The 23,739-nt window shown below is 53.0% G+C and overlaps 7 protein-coding genes across 7 annotated transcripts; 2 read left to right on the forward strand and 5 right to left on the reverse strand.

Moving 5' to 3' along the window:
- Positions 1-274: 274 nt before the first annotated feature.
- TRIVIDRAFT_25179 (uncharacterized protein) lies at positions 275-1,075 on the forward strand (the record flags this gene model as incomplete). Its single annotated transcript, XM_014097500.1, has 2 exons — positions 275-463; positions 626-1,075. Coding segments are annotated over 2 exons (639 nt in total), but the record flags the coding sequence as incomplete, so codon positions are not given.
- A 1,289-nt stretch (positions 1,076-2,364) lies between these two features.
- Positions 2,365-5,328, reverse strand: TRIVIDRAFT_57632 (uncharacterized protein; the record flags this gene model as incomplete). The annotated part of the gene is made up of 3 exons (XM_014097501.1): positions 2,365-3,126; positions 3,219-4,837; positions 4,935-5,328. 3 exons carry the CDS (start codon positions 5,326-5,328, stop codon positions 2,365-2,367), a joined length of 2,775 nt encoding a protein of 924 aa, XP_013952976.1.
- Positions 5,329-8,281: 2,953 nt separating this feature from the next.
- On the reverse strand, positions 8,282-9,140 carry TRIVIDRAFT_92651 (uncharacterized protein; the record flags this gene model as incomplete). Its single annotated transcript, XM_014097502.1, has 1 exon — positions 8,282-9,140. The coding sequence occupies one exon, from the start codon at positions 9,107-9,109 to the stop codon at positions 8,789-8,791; it is 321 nt and encodes a 106-aa protein (XP_013952977.1).
- Positions 9,141-10,229: 1,089 nt separating this feature from the next.
- TRIVIDRAFT_204191 (uncharacterized protein) lies at positions 10,230-12,523 on the reverse strand (the record flags this gene model as incomplete). Its single annotated transcript, XM_014097503.1, has 6 exons — positions 10,230-10,534; positions 10,693-10,706; positions 11,165-11,313; positions 11,586-11,808; positions 11,909-12,130; positions 12,375-12,523. 6 exons carry the CDS (start codon positions 12,521-12,523, stop codon positions 10,230-10,232), a joined length of 1,062 nt encoding a protein of 353 aa, XP_013952978.1.
- Positions 12,524-12,909: 386 nt separating this feature from the next.
- On the forward strand, positions 12,910-14,562 carry TRIVIDRAFT_92652 (uncharacterized protein; the record flags this gene model as incomplete). Its single annotated transcript, XM_014097504.1, has 4 exons — positions 12,910-13,137; positions 13,198-13,312; positions 13,367-13,971; positions 14,026-14,562. 4 exons carry the CDS (start codon positions 13,108-13,110, stop codon positions 14,170-14,172), a joined length of 897 nt encoding a protein of 298 aa, XP_013952979.1.
- A 1,145-nt stretch (positions 14,563-15,707) lies between these two features.
- Positions 15,708-17,212, reverse strand: TRIVIDRAFT_57634 (uncharacterized protein; the record flags this gene model as incomplete). The annotated part of the gene is made up of 2 exons (XM_014097505.1): positions 15,708-16,917; positions 17,010-17,212. The coding sequence occupies 2 exons, from the start codon at positions 17,210-17,212 to the stop codon at positions 15,708-15,710; spliced, it is 1,413 nt and encodes a 470-aa protein (XP_013952980.1).
- Positions 17,213-18,695: 1,483 nt separating this feature from the next.
- Positions 18,696-22,200, reverse strand: TRIVIDRAFT_83029 (uncharacterized protein; the record flags this gene model as incomplete). The annotated part of the gene is made up of 7 exons (XM_014097506.1): positions 18,696-19,159; positions 19,241-19,351; positions 19,419-19,799; positions 19,867-20,199; positions 20,265-21,395; positions 21,462-21,838; positions 21,987-22,200. 7 exons carry the CDS (start codon positions 22,198-22,200, stop codon positions 19,097-19,099), a joined length of 2,610 nt encoding a protein of 869 aa, XP_013952981.1.
- Between the last annotated feature and the right edge of the window lie 1,539 nt (positions 22,201-23,739).

A 23,739-nucleotide genomic window follows, 5' to 3' on the forward strand; every position in this document is an offset into this window, starting at 1 on the left:
TGCTCTCTTTGGAGCACACGCCCTAAAAGTGGTTCCGCCTCAGCGAACCTCAGCTTTTTTTTTTTTCCGCTTCTTTACGTCGTTGGCCATTCTATTCTCTCCACGAATTACCACCACTCGGAGCTGCGCTGCTTCCAACAATTGCCCAATGGCCAAGAGGCGGAAGCTGCAGCGCCAACAGGCGGCACAGCGGCCCTCCGGACGTCCGCAGCAGAAGGAAAAGGGCCAATTGAAGAAGCCCCCCCAGTCCAAGCCCGGGAAGAAGCACCGCCAGCAGCAGCACGACGAGCCCGTGATTCCCTTCAGCCCCGGCGACCGCATCCTGCTGGTGGGCGAGGGCGATCTGAGCTTTGCCGCGTCCATCATCGAGCACCACGGCTGCACAAACGTCACGGCCACCGTCTTGGAAAAGGACCATGCCGAGCTGCTAGCAAAGTACCCCGCCGTGGATACCAACATTGCCGTTGTCAACCGCCGCCCGGATCCCCATGCTGCCAACCCCAGCCGCGGCGCCGGGGCCGATGCCGAGCCAGACGGTCAATCGGACGATGATGACGGCACCGATGAGGACGGCGAGGGCGAGGGCGACAACTCCGACGGCTCTGTCCACTCCAGCGACGAGAAGCGCAGCAAGGCGGCCGTCGTCAACAACAAGCTGGTCTACAACGTCGACGCCACCAAGCTCCCTCCCTCGGTTGCCCGCACTCCCCACGACCGAATCATCTTCAACTTCCCCCACGTCGGCGGCAAGTCCACAGACGTCAACCGCCAGGTCCGCTACAACCAGGAGCTCCTCGTCTCCTTCTTCCAGCGCGCCCTCTCCTCGCCCGCCGCACCCCTCGCCCGCGGCGGCTCCATCGTCGTCACCCTCTTCGAGAGCGAGCCCTACACCCTCTGGAACATCCGCGACCTCGGCCGCCACGCAGGCCTCCAGCTCGAGCGCAGCTTCCGCTTCCAGGCCGACGTCTACCCGGGCTATCACCACGCCCGCACTTTTGGCGTCGTGAGGAACAAGAAGGGAGAGGAGAGCTCTGGCTGGAAGGGCGAAGACAGGCCCGCGCGGAGCTACGTCTTTATGAGGAAGGAAGAAATACAGAGCCAGGTGGGCAAGAAGCGGAAGCGAGCTGGCGACGATTCTTCGAGCGACGACGATGACGACGAGTAAATTCATATCCGATCCATCTACCACGGAACTCCATCTCAGCATATCAACACCGAGGTGCTATATATAATGGGCTATGCAATGGGACAAGCAACAACACATGTGTACATATAATTGACATCCCCAAGGTCATCATTTTAGAGGATAATCACGGCAACTTCATTTGGACAAGGGCGGCATTGTGGCGTTTCGTTTTGGGACACGGTTTCTACCTTTATTTGTATCCTCTAAAGTTAAAGTTAAATTCAGCATTACGTTATCCTGGTGCAGAACCTAAGAACCTTCCCGCGTTATCTTATTCTTAAGCCAAATAGGTTGAAGAAGAGAAAGAAAAAAAGGCATATCCAAACACTCCATAGACCCGCGGACCAAGCCGCAGAGATGCCACAAGAGAAAGGGAAAATACTCAAACTCCAAACGGTGAGCCCGTTAGCAGCACCTTTCCCCTGTAAAATCCCGCCTTCCCGTCCCATCCATTTCTCGCGCCAAGGCACCGCATATGCATAACACAACCCACCAAAACATCCCCTATACCCTGCCGCAAATCACAAGCCTAGACGCCACAAAGCACAAAATCATCTCGAGGAGTGAAACAAAAAAAAAGATCGGTAGAAACGAGGTATATCAAATATCACGATTCGCTCCCAGTCCTCCAAAAACGCCCCTTTTCAAAACGGCATAAGTTCGTCGTCCGTGCTCCTCTCCTCTCCGATTACGCAGATACCGTAATGAACCTTCGTTGGCGACGACGCCTCATTGTCTGTAAAGCTTTCCATTTCATAGTAAAAGTCCCCCCAACCCCCTCCACCTCCAATGTCCCGGTATACCAAGCCAAACCCAAATTACATCGTCCCAGAAAAGAAAAAGTGGGATAAAAAAAAAGTCCTTTTTTTGCTGCTTCCTAAGATCATAAAAGAGTAGATATAAAGAATAAAGAAAGCGAATAAAAGGGTAGAAGAGAGAAAAACTGAAGCACATCCCGTCTTCTCCACTCCCGTTATAGGGAAAATAAAAACCGGACGGGTAATGATATACAAATACCCCAGGTTGAAAAAGAAGAAGAAGAAAAGAACCGTATGGTACAATGCAGATTCTATCGTGACCCTTTTAACTCCCATGCAATCAGAGGTTTGTGCATTAATTGTAGTATGTGCAATCCAGGATAGCCTGATTATGATGATTGTCATCTTAGCTGGGAACTGTTAATGGCCCAACAGCTCCTGCTGTAGGGCATTACCATGTTCGTCCATAGACGTCTGTTGTCCGGCCGGGCCGTCTGGGTTCTTCCGTGACGCGGCCTCTTTCTTCCTTGCCTGCTCTTCATCGTCGAGCCTCTGCGCCTCCTCATTCTCTCGCATCAAAGCCTCTTCTTGTTCAAGCAAAGCCAGCTCCGCCTCCGTGCGAGTTGCACCAGGGTCCTCTGGAGGAGGCGGAGGAGGCGGAGGAGGAGTGGCGCCGTCTGCGCCATCCTCTTTCAATCTCTTCACGTCGGGCCCGTCAAGGGGCGAGCCTGCAGAGCCTTCCACGGCCTCAACATCACGCTTTCGTTTACGGTCAGGGCCATCCGGCGACTCATCTTCCACATCACTAAGAACAATATCATCCGCAGCAGCTTCTGGCTCTTGGGGGGAGCCGATTGGACTCTCGCCGGCCTTGTCTGCGTCGGGGGTCGGCTTCCCATTGGCAGCCTGCTCCCTGTCCGCGCCTTTCTTCGCAGTCTCAGACGCCTTCCTTTTGTGGTGTGCCTCATACTTAGCAACTGCACGGTCTAAGAAGTCTTTCACGTATTTTTTGATGTTGCGCTCTTGCTTTTCGGTAAGAGGCGCGGCAGGGTCGTTGACACGATTGTTCTTGTAATCAGATGTCACAAGCTTCTTCGCGACGTCTTTTCCAAGCCTCTTTAGCTCTTCCTTGGGTAGCTTGTGTCGGAATTTATCTAATACGTGCTTCACGGGGGGGTACACCTACACAGTTGCCATGTCAGTCCCAGCCTGGATAGAAGGGGGGAAACACCACGATATGGTGCATCCCGAGCTCAGTTGATGTTGCAACGTACCGTGTGTTCATAGACCTTCATCTGCTTCTCTACCGGAAGAGACCGCCACTTATCCTTCTTAGACTCTTTTGGAGAGGCTTCAGCAGGCGCCGGAGTCTGCGAGGCTGGCTGCTTGGGTGTGCCTTCCTTTGTTACCTTGTCAATGATGCTTTGAATGAGAAGCTGTTCTTGTATGGCCTTGGACGGAGCCTTTGGGGTCTGTTCCGCGGCTGGCTGCGTGGGCCGCTCCCAAGTTGATTTACCCTGCTTGTTGTAAAAATACGTGTTACCGCCCGCATCCTTGGCGGTAAACCATCCTGCAGGCAAGGAACTGTGGAACGGTCTGCGCTGACGATGGCCATTGTTGTTGAAGAATGAGTTGTTCCTTTGTGGCACATTGCTTCGCGGTCCCTTGGGGGCATCAATGGGGCGCGGAGACGCAGTCTTGGGAGTTGCCTGGGTCGCCGCCGCCGCAGCCTCTTCTTCTCGAGCTTGCCCCCTTCGCTCATCAATGCTGTTTTGCGTCGGCGCGTTGGGGTCAACCTTTCGCCTTCGTATTCGGTAGGCGACCTCGAGCTTGCTCCACTCGTCGAGGAGCTTCTTGGACTGAGAGGCTACGTCTTCGTGCTCGGATTCGGCGAGAATTTGGATTGTCGCCTCAATTTTGGAGTCTTGGATCTTGTTTCTCGTCAATCGGGGAAACTTGTCCAAGATGGACAAAACTTGCAGGACCACGTTGCGATCCTCAATAAATGTGTTGAGAGTTGTTTTCAGGATTTGGTATGCGTGCATGCGCATCACACAATGAACGACGCGTTCCTCGTCACAGCGTTGGATTCGCTCGAGCAGCTTGACCGCGATCCATTTCTCCTTACACTGCATCAACGTGGCCATGACCTTGCGAGCATCGTCCTCGTCCAAGCTTCGGGGCTGTATGCTGTTGACATATTCCTCATCATCCTCGTCGGGACGCTTCTTGCGGGGCTTCTTGGGGACATGGGTATCCCAACTGTCAGCGCCGTCGATACCCAGCGCCTCGACAGTTGTTGTGGGCAGCTTGGTGGCGCGCTCCGTCTGTGTCTTTCCTCCGATGAAGCCGACACAGTTCGTTTCTCCGCAGTAGCATGGTTGGGGCTCCGCGCCGTAGCGATCAACGTTGTAGTTGAAGACGAGCTCTTCGCCGGCCCGAATCTTGCGCAGGGCAAAAATGCCCATCCGAAGCTTATCACCAACCACCCACTTGTCCACAAAACAATTGGGGCTGCATGAATGGTTGCAGAATCGGCCCAGGTTTCCCTTTTTGGTCGCGTCCACAAACTCATTCTTGTTGAGCGACATGAAGTAAAAGTGCTTGATGCCCTCCTCGTCATACTGGAGCATCCGTCGCCGGAAGGTCGGCTCATTGATTACCTCTCCGATGTACTCATAGATGAAATCGTTGGGCTCAAGGGCTGAATTAGTGCGAAGGCCAAAGCCCTTCTTTTCGGTCTTGATGACCGTCACGTCGGCGTACTGTTTGCGTTGAAACCGCCGGTTTTGACAGCCGCCACCACAGTTTCCTGCATCGGCGCTACATTCCATCTTGGTCGCGCGGTTGATACAATCTGAGTCTTCGCCACAAGCAAAATTCTCGCCATCTCCTGTTTTCCGTCAGTAAAAAAAAAAAAAAGGCTGGTTGTAACCAAGAGAAGCCAAAGGGCGATGTGGTAATCAAGGGGCGGGCGGGTCTGAACATACGCCATTCTTCTCTGCAATCACAGTCGAGGGCGTCACTGTCGGTCGAGCCCAGGTGCTTCGATCCATAGAGGCAGTCGGGAATGACCTGAAAAGTCTGGCAAGATTCGTCGGTAACATCTGGGAGGTGGGTATACAAGGGGACTTCGCGAGCGGTGGGCTTCTGTGACGACTTGCGCGACGACCGCGCGGGCTTGGCCGTTGAGTTGGGGGTTCCGACGCTATCGCTCTGCGATTTTGTGCCGTCCAGCGAAGCAGGAGACGGGGCTTCGCTACTCCGCGGCTTCGGGGTTGAGGTAGAGGCTCTCGCTGCGCTTTCCAAGTGCGCGCCGCTCTCGGCGGCATCCTCGAGCTTCACTTTCTCCATTCTGCCCGTCGTGTTCTCGTCATCCTCCATTTGACGTCCTGATCTGGGGCGCAGGTGCAGAGAGGCAATGCAGGCGGCGTTGCTCTTGGGAAAGCACAGAGAAAAGAGCTCAGTTCAAGGGCGGGAGGCCGAACAAAAGGGCGTCGCGGTGGCAGCCTTTTTTTTTTCCTCCGTCTCCTTGGGTACGCGCAGGGCAGGGAACCGCGTGTAGAAAGCGAAGCGGGCGGGATTGGGTAGAAACGCGAGGATGGCGGGCAAGCGAATGCATCAAGGGACGGACTGCATCAAGATTCGCATCGGAGGTCGAGGGCTGGGGGAGTTGGAATGAAAACACAGAAGAAGCTTTTCGAGGTCGGGTTTGGACCTGGACTCCAGCCAAGGACGGCGTTCTACCTAGTGGCGGCAGGGACTAAGGCCAGGAAGACGCTCTAGTACCACAGTTGTTTAATTGGGTACATGCCTACCCTGTAACGAATTGGTTTCAATTTATATCTAATCACATTTGAGAACTAATAATGCTTCATGTATACTAGATGGGATAAAAAAATAATTTTCTCTATTGATCAAATTTTGTTTCGTATTTTTTTAGGGCATATTACTAATTATTGGAGCATATTCAAGAGGTGTTTGGTCAGCATAACGAGGAGCGGGAAATTGAATTGAATAGAATATGTTATTTTAAAATGCGTATCACATTTATTAAGGCCAATGTGCAAGTGTACATCAATCTTGGTGACTGAGTGCTTGAATCAGCGTAACTGAGGACAAGGAAGTCTATACGGAGTATATATCGAGATATTCGATGGAGATCGGGTTCTCGAAGCAAAGCCGCTTCCTAAACAGGTAGTGCACTCCCCCGGGCTGATGATCGAATGGTGAATCTTCCCCATAATTGGCTTCTCGGTCCGTTGATTAACCCGCATATACGTACCCATGCTGCCCTTTCTGGGAGACCCTTGGACGTCGATCGGGAAATCTCACAAGATCAGAGCTGTCACTTTACGCTGGCAAGGCTGATATAGAGAGGTACGTGCACTTGATTAATGGTTGAGGATAATGCGCTCCTTCCTCAATCGCGATCGCTGCCAATAGATTGTTCCAAATGTATCTATATGGACCTAAATCTGCTATTTTTATTACCCATCAACACCTTGGATAGAGGCCATGTTAGCAGGCAGTATAAATCTCGACGTCTATCTAGCATGCTACGAGCCAATTTAGTAGCTTGTTATTAGCTGGAAGCTTTTAAGCCTGCTCTCGAAGATAGCGGAAGGTATTATTTTGCTTTGACATCGTGCCGTCCCATAAACTATTTGACCAAGTCGATTCAGTCGTCCATGGATATATCGGATAATTTTGGCATTGAAAGGGAAATTGGCCAAGGCACTCCAGAGCATTAATGATACTTGACAAATATCTAGACTCATTATATTGATGTTTGCAATTCACACCTCTGCAATTCACACCTCTATATATAGGAAATGGATTCGAAAGCTCCTGCACCGATCAACCTTGCCAGCTTGCTTGGCAGCCGATCGATCTGCAAGACACCGCTGCCGAGTCATTTGCGCAGTTCCCAATATCAAATTGTCAATGAAATTAACTATCTCGTATATCACCAAACTCTCAAAGCTGTTGTACGTAGTACAAGCTTGAACAATTTTACAGGGACTGGTGGAGGAGTGTCACTGGTCGTCTAAGAGTATCTGTACGAATTGCTGCTCTCGACGAGGCGAATGACTGCCAAGAGCAGTGACAAAACGGGACATGAATGGACCTCACCTGCATAGAATGGCTTGGCACATGGGGATTGGAATTTATTTACAACTCAGCCTAAGTCTAGAGATACTCTTGGGCCTGGGTTCCCACTTGTGCAAGACTTGAACGCCGACAACATGGCCGATTCCACGCCATATGGTGTCCGCCACATTGAACTTGAATGACATCGTATTTCAGCATCTATGAAGCTTGTTTGCTTTGAGTATCTAGAGGAATAATCTTTTTATCTTCAGATTTCTGTTGCAAATCAATCTGCAGCTCGTTGATCAATCTACATCTACAGGTTCATGTTTAGTAATATCTTTTTGTGCGTTTACAAGTTGTAACTATATTTGGCCAAATGTCTCTACATTTCTTTTATAAAACACTGTTTAGTATAATTCTACATCGCGAATCTCTTTCATGGCCCTGCTCTATACTGAGAACCTTGTAGAGAGCAACGTTTATAGATGGGTACCTGCATGAACGCATCACGTGACAGCATCGCCAGGCTCATGGCGTTGAATTTCGATTGATGGAGGTTTCGTGCTTCTTACAGACTGCGATTCGATTTTTTTTTCCTTGCAAGAAAATATGAATGAAAAGCGGTATTAATGCATCCGTTGCCGAGACCCAACGTGCGACCAACAGCGCCGTCACGAACAATGATTGAATTGAAAACGAGAGAAATTGATTTGAAGGATGGGAGAGTTGCATTTCTTGGGGGCTGGTGATGGCAGCCACTTTAATTTCACGGATATTACACGGAGTGTATATGCAACACATCGTTGGTTAATCGACAGATGCAGATGGCCATTCAACTGCACTCCGTATAGGCTCTTTTCGCGAATTGAGCAGGCTGCAGGGGAAATTCTAGAAAGGGTTGCTCAGCTGCAAAATGTACGAGCCACGCTGTGACATACATTGCATGGGCCAATGATAGCATCTCAGGCTCAGACATCCGGCGCCAAAGATGGAAGCTGTTTAGCGCCTTCGCAAGGGGGTATCGGATGAGTTGGCAAGGTTGGATGCCGTCAGAAGCACAGCTTTCCGAGCGACGTGTACGAGTATGGTGACAGCAGCCTCAGCCTTGTGTTCAACTACCAAGAGTCTCCAGGGTCAGTAGTTGGAATTGATTTGGCTCACTTACATTAAGTCCTGCTGTCCTTGCAGCTAAAAGACGTGCTTTCCCAACTTTGGGTATTTTGTACCAGCCGGTCGGGAAGCAATGACATCTCGTGTGTCAAAGCTAAAGAAACCGTCGCGGCCATGTATGGAGTATAACCGCAGAATCCCATCTTGACCGCCATTTGAACACTGCTTACCCCCAGAGTTGGTAAACGTCGGAGTTGCCGACTTGTGGAAAGAATGTTAGAAACACACAGAAAGCCATGGTTGGCGTACCCAAAAGTGCCGATAAACAAAGACTGCTAGCTTTGGGTACTTTGAAGACAGGCGAATTGCATGCCGAGTGTCAACCCCAGATTTAACCTTGCCAGCGATTGATGCCGCAGCCACGTGGCGACGTAACAGAAAGACAGGCATTGAAAGTGGTATGACCATGTTGAAATCGAAATCTGCGATTGGAAGATAGACACAAGATGCTGTCAGTCAAGGGGAGTCCGTGCCGGAAAATAGAAGCTGTTTTCGAAGGCCAGCATCTTGTTCGGGCTTTGCGTAGAGAATTTTTATGATGTGTTGTACATGAGTGGGTCTGGTGGGTGCCAACTCATTATGCATGAGGTATTGGCCTCCAAAGGGAACCGGTTCGTCTTGCAAATAGTGAGCCTATATAAGAGAGGCGGACACCGATAGTTTGACCCGGGTAGTCCTGTGTCGTCGAGCGAACGACAGAAAAAAAAAAAATGAAGCAATCGCCGAGATGTGATCGCGATGCCTTGCCCATCTGGATCGCGCGGCTAACGGGACGGGGCGGCCACCGTCCAAGCATGACCTTCTGTGCAGCCATACGCTGAGTCTCGCCAGCGACTGGTGACGAACTTGTGGATTGCGCTGCGGCAGAGACATCTGACAAGAGCGCAGAGCGCGGCATGATTGGTGCGCTGCCATCCAGTGGTCTTGTGGCCATCCAATGTGCTCTGGCTCTGGTACGGGACGCGACCAGCATTCGCGGCCAATGGGCGAATTGCAGTCAGCTCGACGCCATGCTGCATCACGCGGGCAATCAAACGACATTCTTTTATCAAATCTCTTTCCGGAGCCTTGCTTTTGCATCATGTACTATGGTGCAAGCACAGGATTGTCGCCCGCCGCGACGGAGCGAATGGCCACCGTGATGCATATCTGGTGCGATGCGGCCACCTGAGAGGCCCACCCCCACCTTGTTCAGGATCACGTTGGGGTCAGACAGACAGACAGACAGGCAGGAGGAGATGAAAGCCGCCAGCAGCAGCAGCCACCCGGACAGGGAACCAGGACGAAGACACGAGAGCCAAGCCGCGCAACAATGGGAGAGACAACGACAGCAAAACGAAAGCAGGCTTGCCGCTTTTGGTGCTGAGGGACGGAAAGCAAAGCAAGACAGTCAGGCGGCCGATGGCTGGCGTGGGATTGGCCGATTCAGCACAACAAGGTCCGCCACGATGCAGCTGCACGTCAGGTATGGGCACACCCATTCGACAAAGGCTGCTTGACGGCGTCTGGAGCGTCGGCTGTGTGTCGCATCGCCTAGGCGTGGTAGCGCGCAGCAAATCGGATGGCGCCGTGGCCTTGCCCAGCACCCGGGGGCTGCTGGGATCCATCGACAACAGGACTCAAGGGCCTCTTCGGTAGTTGGCGGTACTGGCGAAGGGGGTTCGCGCACAGCTAGATTAATTCCTCGGGGATCTGAGGGTTGCGCCGACTGCCAGCGGAGGAGGGAGGCGAGCAGGCAATATCAGGGAGGGAGGATTGGGAAGGGGGGGGGGGGGGGGGGGGATCGATGGGTGAGGGTGGTCGAGGAGCGACAGTCGAGCCCATGGCCCTCAGACTGCACAGGATGGAGCAGAGCAGGGACAGATCCAGAGCCACGACATTCACCGAAGTTGCCATGCCCTGGTATGACGGGCCAAACAAAGGCGGCCGTGGACGACTGCGTATGTGCGAGAGGACCCGCCCAACCGCACGCAGGTGGACGAATGAAACCTTGGTCATGCTGGCCAGGCAGTGACTTATCATACGCTGAATGACGGTGGGAAGAGAGATATGGAGATGGAGACGGAGACGAAGATGGAGACGAAGATGGAGATGGAGACGCGAGTGCGGTGCATTACGTTGTGCGGCTGCGGCTGCTGGAGCTGTTCTTGTTGTTGGTGTTTGTCCGTCCTGGGAGAGAGAGAGATGGCGGAGGGAAGACGCCGAGAGTTGACCAACCGCGCCGATGGAGATTCGAGATTGAGGCGAGGCAATCCTGTGTCCAAGTCCTGTCCTGGTACATCCTGATCCTGGTCCGTGTCCGAGTACACCACAAGTACATCGCCTACACATGCAATTACTAGAGGTACTTGTCCGCAACCGCAACAGAGGGCCCTATCCCGCTTTGGAGGCCCTGGCCGTCTCTTTTGGTACCCGTGCCACCGCAAGGCCCGCCCGCCGGCTAAACAGGCGCCCGTCAAGCCAAGGCCCATGCTCACTCACTCGCGAAAAGAATCCTTGAAGATACAAGCACAAGCACAAGCACAAGCACGAGTACAGTACAGTACAGTACAAGCACAGGAAGGCCGACCAGACCAGGCCAGGATAGGTGCTGGCCTGTGGGTTGTTTATTTTTGTTTTGGTGTTTTTTTTTCCCGCATCGCATCGCAGCTCAGCTCAGCTGTGTAAGTATTGGCCGTGATGGAGGGGATGCTACCTCAGTATGCGATGCGCCTGTGGATGCGCAGATGCAAGTGCATGGGAAGTGCAAGCGCAAATGCAAATGCAAATGCAACCGCAGCCGCAGTTCAGTTCAGTCCAGTCCAGCCCAGTCCAGGCCAGTTCTGCTCAGTTATGAAATCGATGGATTGAGCTCCGTCCGTATAGCGTCAAATCCGCCCACCTCCACACCCTGGCACCTGGCTCGCCCAACCCACAGGGGGCCCCTCCAGGCTCCTCCGTCGCGAGCACTCACAGACGGTCCGGATGCAGACGCGGCTCCATCTCACGATGTGCTGCAGCTCCCCGGCAGACCTGACAGACCTGGATTGCCTTTACTGGCCACGGCTGGAACTGGCTAGACACGCCACCAGACGCCCTCCGCCAGCCTGTCGACGGCCCTCCCTACATTAGTGCGGCGGCCTCTGGATCGCTGTGTCAAATCGCCACTGCAGGGTGCCGTCATGCTCGACCTTGCCGGCTGCTAAAATAGCTACAGGCCATACTATCGCTTGAAGTGGTGGCTCTGGCTGGGCGGGAGTACGAGGTTAGCAGCAGTCTATTGACGGTCCTCGGTACATGCTATGTACACGTACTCCGTCCTAACTCGTGCTGGCCTCGCCTCGAGGTTTTGTATACATGTACCCACGAGTACTTGGGAATATTAGCACTCTTACCTCGTGGTCGCTGTACTGTACCTCTTTACCGCAGTATGGTATAAGCACCAGACTCTTTTTCACTTCTATCGGTGCTTTTACCACTAGGCAGACCAGGGGGGCCCTGGCGGTAGTATTTTTTTTGGCCTCTGCATCAGAGCAACTCATCCCGGAACCCAAATCCAGATCCAGGGCGAGCAAGCATCGATCATCCGGGCCGTGGAGAAGCTGCTGCTGGGCTGCACTGCTTGGCTGCATAGCACTGCTGAGGTGCTAACCAACTAACCTGCCGTGCTGCTATTGCGACTGACTCAACAACCGCGCCGTGCCGTATTCGCGCCTACGGGTACAGGTTCAGGCTCAGGCTCTGGCTCAGGTTCAGGTCCAGGTTCAGGTCCAGGTCCAGGCTGGCTATACGGATTGAGTAGTTCCATTTCAATAGCAGCGTAGACGTGCGGCGCAGCGCGGCCTGTTGGACGCTTGCAACCGCCTCGCCTCTCGGATCTTGGACAAACTGCCTCGCAGGCTCTCTCTGCTCTCTGGATCCGTTATTACCCAAAGAGGTCCTGGTTCATCAGCATCCGCAACAAGTGGTGGCTTCCCCCAGCCCACCGTGGCAACCTTTCTCTCTCTTTCTCTCTCTCTCTCTCTCTCTCTCTCTTCTACTTGTCCCTCTTAAAAAGAGAGACGTCTGGACCTTCAACGCCGCCGCCATCCCTTCTTTTCTCTCTGCTGCAACTGTCGACCATCCCAACCTGCGAGCTTGCATCAGATCAGGTCATCAAAATCCGCCCAGGGTGCGTTACGTACGGCTCGACATCTGGCAACCGGCCGTGCTTTTCTCCATCCCGGCAATCTGCACCCTTCTCGTCCTCCTCTGCACCTGCTCGCTTCGTTGCCTGCAACAAGCGTGCTACTGCATGTCGCGGATCGACGCTGCACAACCCGCGCCTCTCCATTTGTTTTTGTTTCTCTTCGAGACCCCCAAGAACCCGCTCGTATCAACGGGAAAAAGCCGCGCGCCTGTCAGCCGGTGTCGTGCATTTTTCTTCTTCACGATAGCGGGCTGGAGACGACATTGACGGACAGGGAAACGGAGGATCCAGTCCCTCCTCCACTGGTGCCGGGGAGCAACGCCCGTCTGCAGGGCTTTTTTTGACCAGGCCTTGTTTTCTCGACTAGTTTCCGGCCTACTCTTTTTTTTTGCCCCTACCTGTTGGTCCTGCGAGATCTGCCTGGGAGGGGTCTCGTGGAGGAGTGGCTGCACAACCACCACAATCAGGTTATCTTGATCAGAGCCGTACTACGACACTCTCTCGCCCTGCCTCGCAGCGTTGCAGTTGGATGATAACTCCCTCATCGGGGCTACGTTGCGGTGTTGTCTCTTCGACTTTCGTCGTCTTCTTCTTTTCGCCGTCACTTTCAAACCCTGTACTTACCGCAGCGTCAATGTATGCGCGAGAGCCGGCACCACGTTCTATTCTCCTTTGCTCTTCTCTTCTTTGACGTTCACCACACCTTTTCCTACGACTTATCAGAAACCATGGCTGCTTCTTTCTCCCTGGAAGAAAAGGTATGTTAGACCATGTAGTTTTTTGGAAACCAAAATCTAACCAGAAGCGTCCTCTTCCAGCGATTTGTTCTCGCAGAGATGATCAAATGCAGCACTGTTGATATTGAAAGGCTGGCACGATTTGTTGAGTCCAATGTGCTCGACCCAAAATGGATGACAATGCAAATACCAACAGGTATGGTGGCGATATAACTTCGCTGCGATGGGTTCGTTTTCTAATTCGACATAGGCCGCAACCTAGAACAGTGCATGCAAGTCGCGAACCTCCTGTCGACAGCCCCAGGTTATAGATCCGCAATGTCTCAGAATGATCATTTGACCAACAACGGCATGAACCACCCAAGACAGATTGCGCCGAGGACGAGCCCTGGCGGCCAAACCCCTGTGGCCATGCCGACGTCGCCTGGCAATATGTCCCCATGGCCGCTGGCAGATGGCGTTGAAGATAGACGAACGGCTCCCTACGAAACTCCTAGCACTCAGCCCCCAAAGAAGCGAGGACGCCCGTCGCGAGTAGACCGAAAGACAGCCGCACCTGCACGACTCGCCACCATCGCCCCCAAGCCCGCTCAGCCCATCCCGGGCCCCAACACCCCTCGAACTATTCTTCCAGCGACTCAACGACAGGACGATGCTCAAACCCCTCAGCCGCCACCTCTAGTTCATACTCTGCCTCCTCTTGATTCGCCCCCCGGTAGGAAGAAGAGACGGACGGCCACAGGTGCAGTTTCCGTTTCTACCTCTCCTCCTGCCCCTCCTCCTGCCCCTCCTCCTGGGCCCTATCTGCCTCCTGTTACTACGCCTCCATCATCCCTAGACCATGGCAATCGGCCGGTAAGTTGCAAAATGTAGAAATCACATGTCCTCTGTCTAACTCTATTACGACAGCGAGCACCGAGTGAGACAGACTCCACAGGCGTGCGCGAGTCGGGACAAATACAACACTCTCGCCCAGTACCGCTCGAGCCGGAACCACGACATCACCCTCTCATGCCGGTAGGATCTGCGGCACCGCCATCTCAAATCAAGGCCTGAAAAGGAGCCACAGCTCTCTAATTTCACCTTTCAAGCATTTCGGCCCAAGGCGTCAGAGAGATGTCCCCACAAGAATACGTTTTATGTTTTTCGATGCAGCATCTCAACTTTCTTTCCTTCAGAGTGATTTTATATACCCTCCAATTTGTCTTTTTTATCCTGTTTTATGCGTCTGTTATGTCGCTTTTCTTCATCTTCTTCTTCCCCCCCTTTTCTTCCTTTCCTTGACTTTGCTGTGTGGGGGTGAAGCATGCCAGCGGCGTCTGGTGGCTGCATGGCCTGAGGAGTCGGCCTCTTTGACATTTGGAATCTATATGGATGGATTAAATGAAACAATGATGAAACTGGGTTTGACAAACGAGTTTAGGCAATCATGAATGATATGGTCTCATGATAGGGCGGGCTGTCTGCTATCTTGCACTTACTTTCATTCCTTTTGCATCTTACGGATAGATTGGCTGGGCTTGCTGTTGAACGGTACCTCAGTCCCCCCCTTTTTTTTTCTTTACAATCACGGGTAGCCTGCATTTCTGCACCATAGGGAATTCTACGATGCAAACCTCATTCTTGGCATCTGACGGATCTGAAGGATGTATGATTACTATTCAGGTAATGACTTAGATGGACAATACGAGGTCGGTTGGTAGGTATCTTTATTTATAGAGGCGCTTGGGGGCGGGTTAGGGTAATACTCCGCAGTTTTGTCAATCTGGACGTATCAACTGCGGCACCTTGGCTTAGGAATGTGCACACATGTACACGCAGACACGTACTCGTATTGGGAGTCTCTACTGGATAGCGACGAATAGAATGCTTCGTGTCTCTGTTGCTCAAAGATGGTGGGATATTGCCGCGCTGTGATTGCACGAAAAAAAAAGAGAGAGAGCGAGCCGTGTCTGTCTTTGGTGACATGGGGGCTCGATTGGAGCAGCAACGCGGGCAAGGGAGGGAACCGGCCATTGGACAGAAATTGTTGGAAACGGGAATGAGTGTGTGTTTCTAAAAATAGGGGTTAATCTATTTGATACGGAGGGGTTTTGTGTGGTATCTAGACTTGGCTTGTGTTTTTTTTTTTGTGATTATAGAGATTTTTGGGTGGTATTTTTGTGGTGAAGATGGGAGATGGTGACATTTAAGGGGGATTTGATGGATATTTCTCTATATATTTGGGAGAGGTAATCTATGGGATGTAATGGCGAGGCGTTGTCATGGTAAAGAGCAGGCTTCGTTTGATTTACCCTTGGAGGGCATGTGTGTATAAGTTATTCCAATCGACAGACTTGGGTAACATTCACGGTTCAGATTGCTGCCTTATTCTTCTTTGGATCTACTAGTTTTACCCAGGACTCTATTGCACCATACATCTCTCTTCCCACTTTATCAGTCGTCAAAGGGGGCAATTCTCAGCGCTGCTTAATTCAATTTTTCATATTCATTGCAACTATAACAGAATACATTAAACTTTTTGTTTCTGTCTCATCAAAACGCTAAAAATTTTTTTTTTTTCCTTCTTAATTTCCTTATTCCACTCCCTTTTACAGAGTTAGGGCAATCTTCTCCAGGGCCTCCACCAGGATATCCGCGTGGTGCTCCTGGAACGTCAGCATGGGACGCAGACGCACGGCGTTGGCGCCGCTGCCGCCAATGTTGATGCCAAACTCCTTGGCCTTTGCCAGGAACTGGTCGCGCTTGGGGTTGTCGAAGGCGATGAAGGTGCCCTGGCCCTTGCCGCGGAGGTCCTTGAACTGCTCCGGGTACTTGCGCTGCAGGCCCTCGAGCTTGGTGAAGAGGTAGTCGCCGACGCGGGCCGTGTGGTTGACGAGGTCGAGGCGCTCAATCTCGCCGATGATGGCGCGGAAGAGCAGGGCGCGGGCCGGGTCGCCCATCCAGGTGTTGAACTGGCGGTAGGGCTTGTTGGGCCGCAGGGCCGGGTTGCCGTAGTAGAAGCCGGCCGTCTGGGCCTTCTTGGAGAAGGTGACCATGTCCGGGGGGTCCTGCAGGTTCCAGTGGTCGTGGGCCCAGAACTTGCCCGTGGCGCCGACGCCCGTCTGGACCTCGTCGACGATGAGCAGCACGTTGTGCTTCTTGGTCAGGGCGCGCAGACCGCGGAAGAAGTTTGGCGTGGCGTGGTTGTCGCCGCCCTCGCTCTGGATGGGCTCGACGATGACGGCCGCGGGCGGGATGTGCCACGTCTTGATCAGGTGCTCGACCTCGTCCAGGCAGGCCTGCTCAATCTTGGCATTCTCCTCGGCGTGCTCCTCCAGGGGGTACTTGAGGATGGGGAAGGTGGCCTGGGGCCAGTCGAAGGCGGGGATGTCGATCTTGTGGATGGGCTTGGAGCGAGTCGTGGACAGCGTGCCGAACAGGCGGCCGTGGAAGGCGGTCTTGAAGGACAGGATGGACAGCGACGACGAGCCGGGCGCCTGGTTCTTCATGGCGGAGTCGAGCTCCTCCTGGGTGAACTCGACGTCGGGGCCACCGCGCTCCTGCTGGCGGCGGTAGATGAAGGCGGCCTTGAAGGCGGTCTCGTTGGCGTCGGAGCCGGCCATGGCAGTGAAGACGTGGTTGAGGCCCTTGGGCGCCACCTTGAGGATGCCCGTCTTGAGGATCTCGGCCCAGTCGTGCGAGGGGAAGTTGCCCAGGGCGGGGCGGTTGATGATGGCGTTGACCATGTCGGGCGTGGACGCGGCCTTTGCCAGGGCGGGATTGTTGTAGCCAACGGGGATGGAGGCGATCTGGGCATAGCTGTTTGGCGTTGTGGGCGAGATTGTTAGCAAGGCTGGAAGCAATTGGAGGCAGCAATCTGGAGATTGGGCGGCGCTTCATTTTCCACTTACACGTCGAGCAGGTAGTTGCCATCGGGGTCGGCAATGTAGTTGCCCACGCTCTTGGTGTAGTCCGTCATCATGTTGATGCTGCGCGTGTCAAAGACCTCGCTCAGCTCGGCGATCCTCTTGGAGCTCTGGGCTCCGGGGATGCTGCTGGTCTTGAGCACGGGGGCGTCGGGCTCGCCCTGGACAAAGGCCTTGGAGGACGCCATTCTGACGGCGAGACTGCGGTTGAAGGAGGAAGAGACGCGTAGAGATGATCGGATTGCAGGACGCAATGCCTGGGCAGCACGGAGGGCAGGCATCTTGGGCGAGCGGTGGTTTTATGTGTTATGTGTTTGTGTCAAAAGCTATACAGATCGAGTGTCGCAGCTATGACAGAGCTTCCCCGTCTCCCCGCTTCGAGGTCCACGTGAGGTGCAATTGGGAGCTGCTTGCCGTCTTGTTCTTCTGCAATTGGCAAAGCTTCTCGTTTGTTTAACCTGTTTCGCCCTTGACCGGTCACACGGCAAACAGAGGCAATGGCAATTGGGGTTCGCGAGTCCGTCAACCCGTCTCACACTGGTTGGTGCGACCTCGACCCTTTTATCGACGGATGGCGGCGGCTTATCTGTGGGAACGCCTGATGCGGGGGAAATGGAACTGAAACGGCGTCTTGGCCTAAACCCACTAAATACTGTATCTACTCCGTACTGGCAGTGGCTTTCTAACACAAGCTTCGCGGTTTGGGGGGATTTGGGGACTGTTCGTGAGCCGGAACCGGGAACCGGGCCGGACGCCCATTGGCTGTCTGACGGAGCTGCCTTACGTATTGGCTCCTCCGGCGCGGTGACAGTTGGCCAAGTCGGGCAGGCGATCTAATCGTGGCTTTTGGGTAATTGTTTGGCCGTGGCCCAAGAGCGTTCCTGTGATCAGGTCCCTGCTAGTGTCCAGCTCGATTGCACGATATCCATCTCGAATCCAGGCCAGAAACTCCATCGATATCAACGTCCAGCTCCATCGTCATCTCCATCTCCGTCTCCGTCTCCGTCTCTCCTCCTCCTCCTCCCCCCCCCGACCTCGGCGCCCCCCAGTTTATTGATTGTCCAATCTCTTCCAACGCCGCCTTGCACCTGACCATTTGCAACCGATGCATTTGTCTTACGTTTTAGTTGGTCCTGCGTCAAGGGCGCGCCAGTACAAGTCCAGTAATTTTTGGCGGCCTGACGCCATCTTGTCTCTGGAACTACTAGGTACCTCTACACGTGGGGCTTTTTCCCCGGCGTGGAGGGTCCCGATTTGCGTGTGTAATAGATAGTAGATCCAAGATAAGGCAATAAAATGTAAAAGCATGCATGCTTAGTCTTCCGTAGGAACAGAGTGTTTTGGAATTACTAAATTATCCAGAAAGGGGGAAAAGAAGCTTACCTCTGTTTTGTATCTCGTCCCGAGACTTGAATTGAGTTCAGGTAGGTGGCCATTGAGTGATACATCATCTTTTTTATGTTGTTTTGGTTCGTACTATGTGCTTCGTCCACCCGCCCCCCCGAAGCTTCTAAAAATGGCCTCGGCTCCGCTCCCATCACCGCCTCCGGCTCCGGCCTGCTTTGGACTCCATCGGAAAATGATACTGAGTTGAGGTGAGAATGACACGGCATATTAAGAAGGCACTGTCTCTCTGTGCACCAACTTTACATTTAATACAAAAAAAGGAGGCATCTATAATGTAATTTCTTTCAATCTTATCGCAAAAAAGATGTCGCACCGCCTTGCAAACCCTGGTGCGAATACAACTGCGCAATCGCAATGCGTTTCCCATTTCCAAACATCTTCTGCCAATGTGCACATCTAGGTAAGGTACACATAAAATGCAATATACCGCCAAGTCGGCAGCGCAAGTCGACATGCTTGCTCTCTCTGTACAGAATAAAAAAAAAAGAAAAGAAAAAGAGAAGAAAAAAGAAAAAACCAATCCACGAGTGGCCAACTAGAATCCAATCGGCCACGCCAAATGCGCCATGACTATGCAAAACAACAAGTCCAATTCTTTCCCCTTCGAATGCACAACTTGTTCTCTATACTGGTACAGTTTCCAACGTCCGCGTCGAGAATTCCTCTCAGTGGCCGCCTTGTTGCTCCTCAAGTTCTCGTGTGTACTTGACAAATGTCTTCTTATGGATCTATAGCACAGCCATGTTTAGCACTCTACCGCCTAGAAAATATATGGATTGGATCATGATTGGTTGCAGGATGCTACTTACCATGCCCGCATATTTGCCGTCCCTCAAGACGCAAACGTATCGCAGACCCAGCTTGACAAAGCATTCATACGCAAGATCGATCGGCGACCGGATATCCAGTGCAACAGGTGCCTGTATGGTATTAGTACGAAAAAGAAAACGAACACAGATCCATCTGTTGTCATCTACGAGTACGTACTGGATCAATGAATTGTGTAAAGTCTGTAGGGTCGGGCAGGGTGCCGTCATCGTCGTCGTCAATACTAGGAATTTGATCCATCAAGCAAAGGTTTGAGCTTTCATCTGGAAGCTGGTCCAACGCAAACTGAAGGTCAGGAGCGGGAATGAGGCCCACCAGAACATCTTCTCTCAAAATGGGCAACCCGCCATCAAGCTCGCCATGGCGATGAAGGACCTCGAGCTTGGTGCGGAGACTCGAAGCAGGAACCATTGGTGAGTTTGTAATATCAATAATTCTCTCCCGTCGTAGGCGCCGAACCAGGTCAGTCAAGTCGCCAGTGAAAATAGGCTTATGTTTGTTGTTCAGGAATGGGTAGGCATTCATGTTTGTAAGGAGATCCTGTTTGTGTCCAAGTTAGCCCATTACTCTTCATCACGTCACCTCAACAAATTCTTGGTTTGCTCACATAGATACTGCATGGCTCAATGGCATCTGCCGTCCATTTGGCCACCAGAATAGACAGGGAGAATGGCAGCACATAGTCGAGACTGCCAGTGAGCTCAAACAGGATGACAGCCAGCGTCACAGACAGTCGCGTAACACCACACATGGTGGCACCGGCGGCAATGAGGCCATAAACTCCCGGCTGGATGCAGGTCCCGTCGGATGCGGTTGCACAACCACCCCAGACACCCCAGTCGGGTGTGACGAGTACCAACCATTGTGCCAAGTGACCCACAATCCGTCCCATTAAGCCACCGACGACCATGGATGGGATATAAATACCGGCGGGGACTTTCTGTTGAGCGGATTAGCATGATACTTTTTGAAGCAACTGGAGGGGAAAGGGTATGGGAGGCGTACGATTCCAAAAGCGATGACGGTCAAGAAGCCCTTGATCAGAAAGGCGATAATTAACGTCGACAAGATCATGGGAATGTCATCCACCGACCTCGGGCAGAGCCCAAGTCCGTCACCCTTGGTGCGATCACATGGAGAGGCCAAGTTGAGGAGCAGCTTTGCGACGGAGACCTTGGTCAAGGGATTCCAATAGCTCATGAGACCAGTCACAACCGCGACAAGGAACACCTCCAACATGGGATACGTCTTGATGGCCTTGATGCGGCGAAATGATTGAGCCCAGTATTTGGAGGCTTTGATGAAGAGGGCTCCCATGGCGCCGCCGAGGATGCCCACGAAGATGAAGGATCCCAGTTCAAAATACTCCCAGTCGACTAGATACCGGATCTCGAACATGACAATCTTGTGCGTGCCGTATGGATTCAAGAACTTGAGGGATAGTGCGGCGATGATGCAGGCGAAGAATGTCCGGAAGAGTGTTTTGGCTGGGAAAAAGTACGAGACTTCTTCCAGTCCGAACAAAACACCTCCCAAGGGCGCTCCAAAGGCGACTGCAACGCCAGCTGCAGCCGCAGCAGAGAGGACCTCTCGCCTCTTGGCATCGTTGCGATCGTATTTCGCAAAGAGACGACAGGCAATATTGCCAACGCAGGTCGCCATGTGAACGAACGGGCCTTCTTTGCCGATGCTCAGACCCGAAGAGACGCTCAGAATCAGCGACAGCATCTTGAAGATTAATGTTCTCAGACCAAGGAATCCGTGAAGCACGAAGCCGCTGAGGATGACTCGGACTTCGGCGACACCACTGCCTGCTGCTGAATAGTAGACCATGGGCGGGATATCAGGTTTCCTCTCAACCACCATTCGAGGACTAGCACTATCGTCACCGGGGCCTTCGTCGGCAGCCTGATGAGTCTCGGCCGCAAGGTTTTCGTCTAGCGTTGTCAATTGGTACGCCGAAGGGACCACCGTCTTTGTCCAGAGGGCGACCCAGCACGAGGCGACAGCGAAGAGAACAACGCAGGCGACGTAGATGAGGAAATCCGTCCACTTCTCCCCAAACGGATGGTAATGCAGTGCCTGGGACCAGGTCTTCCAGTCTGTGCACTCGGTGCGCCCACCAGGACAGCATCTCTGGGCATCATGTTAGTAAACACTCGGGATCCATTCCTCTCCCTTTCTTCATATATTTCCACCCACCTTTTCGTCAAAATACCACGCCCTCGCACAATAGCCATCTTTAAAGTCGAAAAAGACCGATTCGGCCGCGTCGACTGTATATGCTATCAATGCAATGACAAAGCCGCAGAGAGCGCTGAGAATCCAGCCCTGGCTACCGTCGATCGTCGTCAAGACTCGGCCCCAAAAGTCCTTCCTGCTGCGGAGGGCCCTCACGCGGTAGGAATCGGCAATGGTATCGTGCACCCAGTCGGTGCTTGTAAACTGATCGTACCACACGCGCTCGTCAGGGAAGATAGAGCCCTTGGACTCTGACATGGACCGCTCGGAGAAGGCATTGACGAGGCGCTGGCCCCAGGAGGAGCGGCGACTGTGGTGTCGAGTCCCCCGGCTGCTGTCTGTGAAGCGATGGGGTGGTGTCAGCCGTCTTGAGGTTGCAAGTTACACTGTAATCTCTTCGATAAAAGGGGGGGGGGGGGGGAGGGGGGATTCATGTGTAATTTTTCTCCCCTCGTCTCCTCCCTTCGTTTTCTCTGTGCTCCATACCTGAGTAGCTCTGATCGCGGGATAAATCGCCTGGACGGCGCGGTGATGCAGCCCCGCCGTGAATTCGAATACGCGATCGAGAAGCGTTTATCAGCAGTGGGGAGCGCTCGTCAGGCTCATTTGCCGAGTGCTGGCGGCGCATGGGAAAAGGACGGCGAGACAAACGGGGGGACGTTGGCTGCGACGCCGACCCGTAGCCATCTCGATCCGCCATGGCGGTAGGTTGATGCGGAAGAATGGCGAGCAAAGGAGGACAGAAGAGATGATGGTACGAGTACTGTAGCTGTAGCGGATGGGTGTTATAACGGACTCATGGATGCGGTAAGCCTCGATGGGGGCGTGGGCTATCAAGGTCACTGTAATGGTCGTAGTTTGATGTGCACTACTAGGCTGGTCATCTGGTTAGGTCCAGGCTCGGAGATGGAGATGGTGTATGTACAAATACGGAGTACCCTCGGCAAAGGGGAGGGGTTGGAGGGCGATGTCTTGGACACGAGGCAACAATATCAAGGAGGCTTAGGAAATGGTCGAATAGTATAAGGTAGGTTTGTATGCGAAAATGAGGCAACAGTAAGAAAACAAAGAAAGAAAATAAAAAACATTAGCAGCGTCCAAGACGGCAAGGCTGACCGTTGGAAGCTGCACGTCCGTCTCGGGGGATGCAGCGCCTATCCTGTAATTTGTTCTAGCTCCAACTCTGGGGTCGCCAAGCGCCTCGCCTGTCGGACTAGCAACAGGCGCTGCCAATTGGTGCAGCGCCATGCCACATGCAGCCCCAGCGGCGCCGTCAGGTGAACCGATTCCTGGGATTTTGTTTGATGGATTGAGGGCTTTTGGGCAGCCATGGGCCCAAGCTGTGCTGTTTTCTTTGGTTTCTTTGATCTCGATGGATAGATAGTACGAGTACAGCAGATACGACTTATAGTAAGATGCCTACCTAGGCAGGACACTGAGAATGTGTTACTCGATATGGGCAGTGCAGTATTTGCCATACCTGCAAGGTAGTATCGGACGACTGAGACATTGAAACACCAGTTGAAAGGCTCTGTAATAATATCACTGCATGCACAATAACGACAATGACTGGGACCGTCATGCAAAAGCCGGGGGTGGCGCAACATCGTGCTCGCATTATCTTGACTCGAATGTGCTTGTGACTGGCTCGGCAGAGAGTTGGGGGTGCGTCATCTCAGCGCACTACTGCCCACGTCTAGCTGAGTGGGCCATTGATTTCATCATTCGACATGCATTGTGGGCGAGCAGCCCAGCCTTGCAGCACTGGACCCTTATTTCTTGAGTACCTAGTCAACTTAGGGAGTATACTGCAGCATGTGAGTGGGAGTAGCAGTACATTGTACAGCACCAGCCGCGGTGAGCGCTGCATGCCTTGCTCGCCTGTAAAAGCACCTCTGGCTACCATAACCCCAGATTAATTGGGTGTTGGATGTTAGTACACTACCTTAGTACCTAGGTAGGTACTAAGGGGTAGGCAGGGAGAGATGGCAGCACACAGGGCGGGAGACGCAAGATCATGAGAGGCAGCCTAGTGCCTGTCACAAGAGCGCCACGGGCGCAATTAAAGCTGAGGCAGGCGGCAGCCAACAATGCTTTGGGTGTGGAGGCGTTTTGCGTGCCTCTACCGTATTTCTGGTGGCGGGACGGTCTCGTGGGCTGACCTAAGCATCATATGTCATGTCACAGCCGCATTCTCCAGGACTTATGGACCGTACCTATACGGAGTACTATATGCTGG

Source organism: Trichoderma virens (assembly GCF_000170995.1).
Source record: "Trichoderma virens Gv29-8 chromosome Unknown TRIVIscaffold_85, whole genome shotgun sequence".
In the NCBI taxonomy this organism is placed as follows: Eukaryota; Fungi; Ascomycota; class Sordariomycetes; order Hypocreales; family Hypocreaceae; genus Trichoderma; species Trichoderma virens.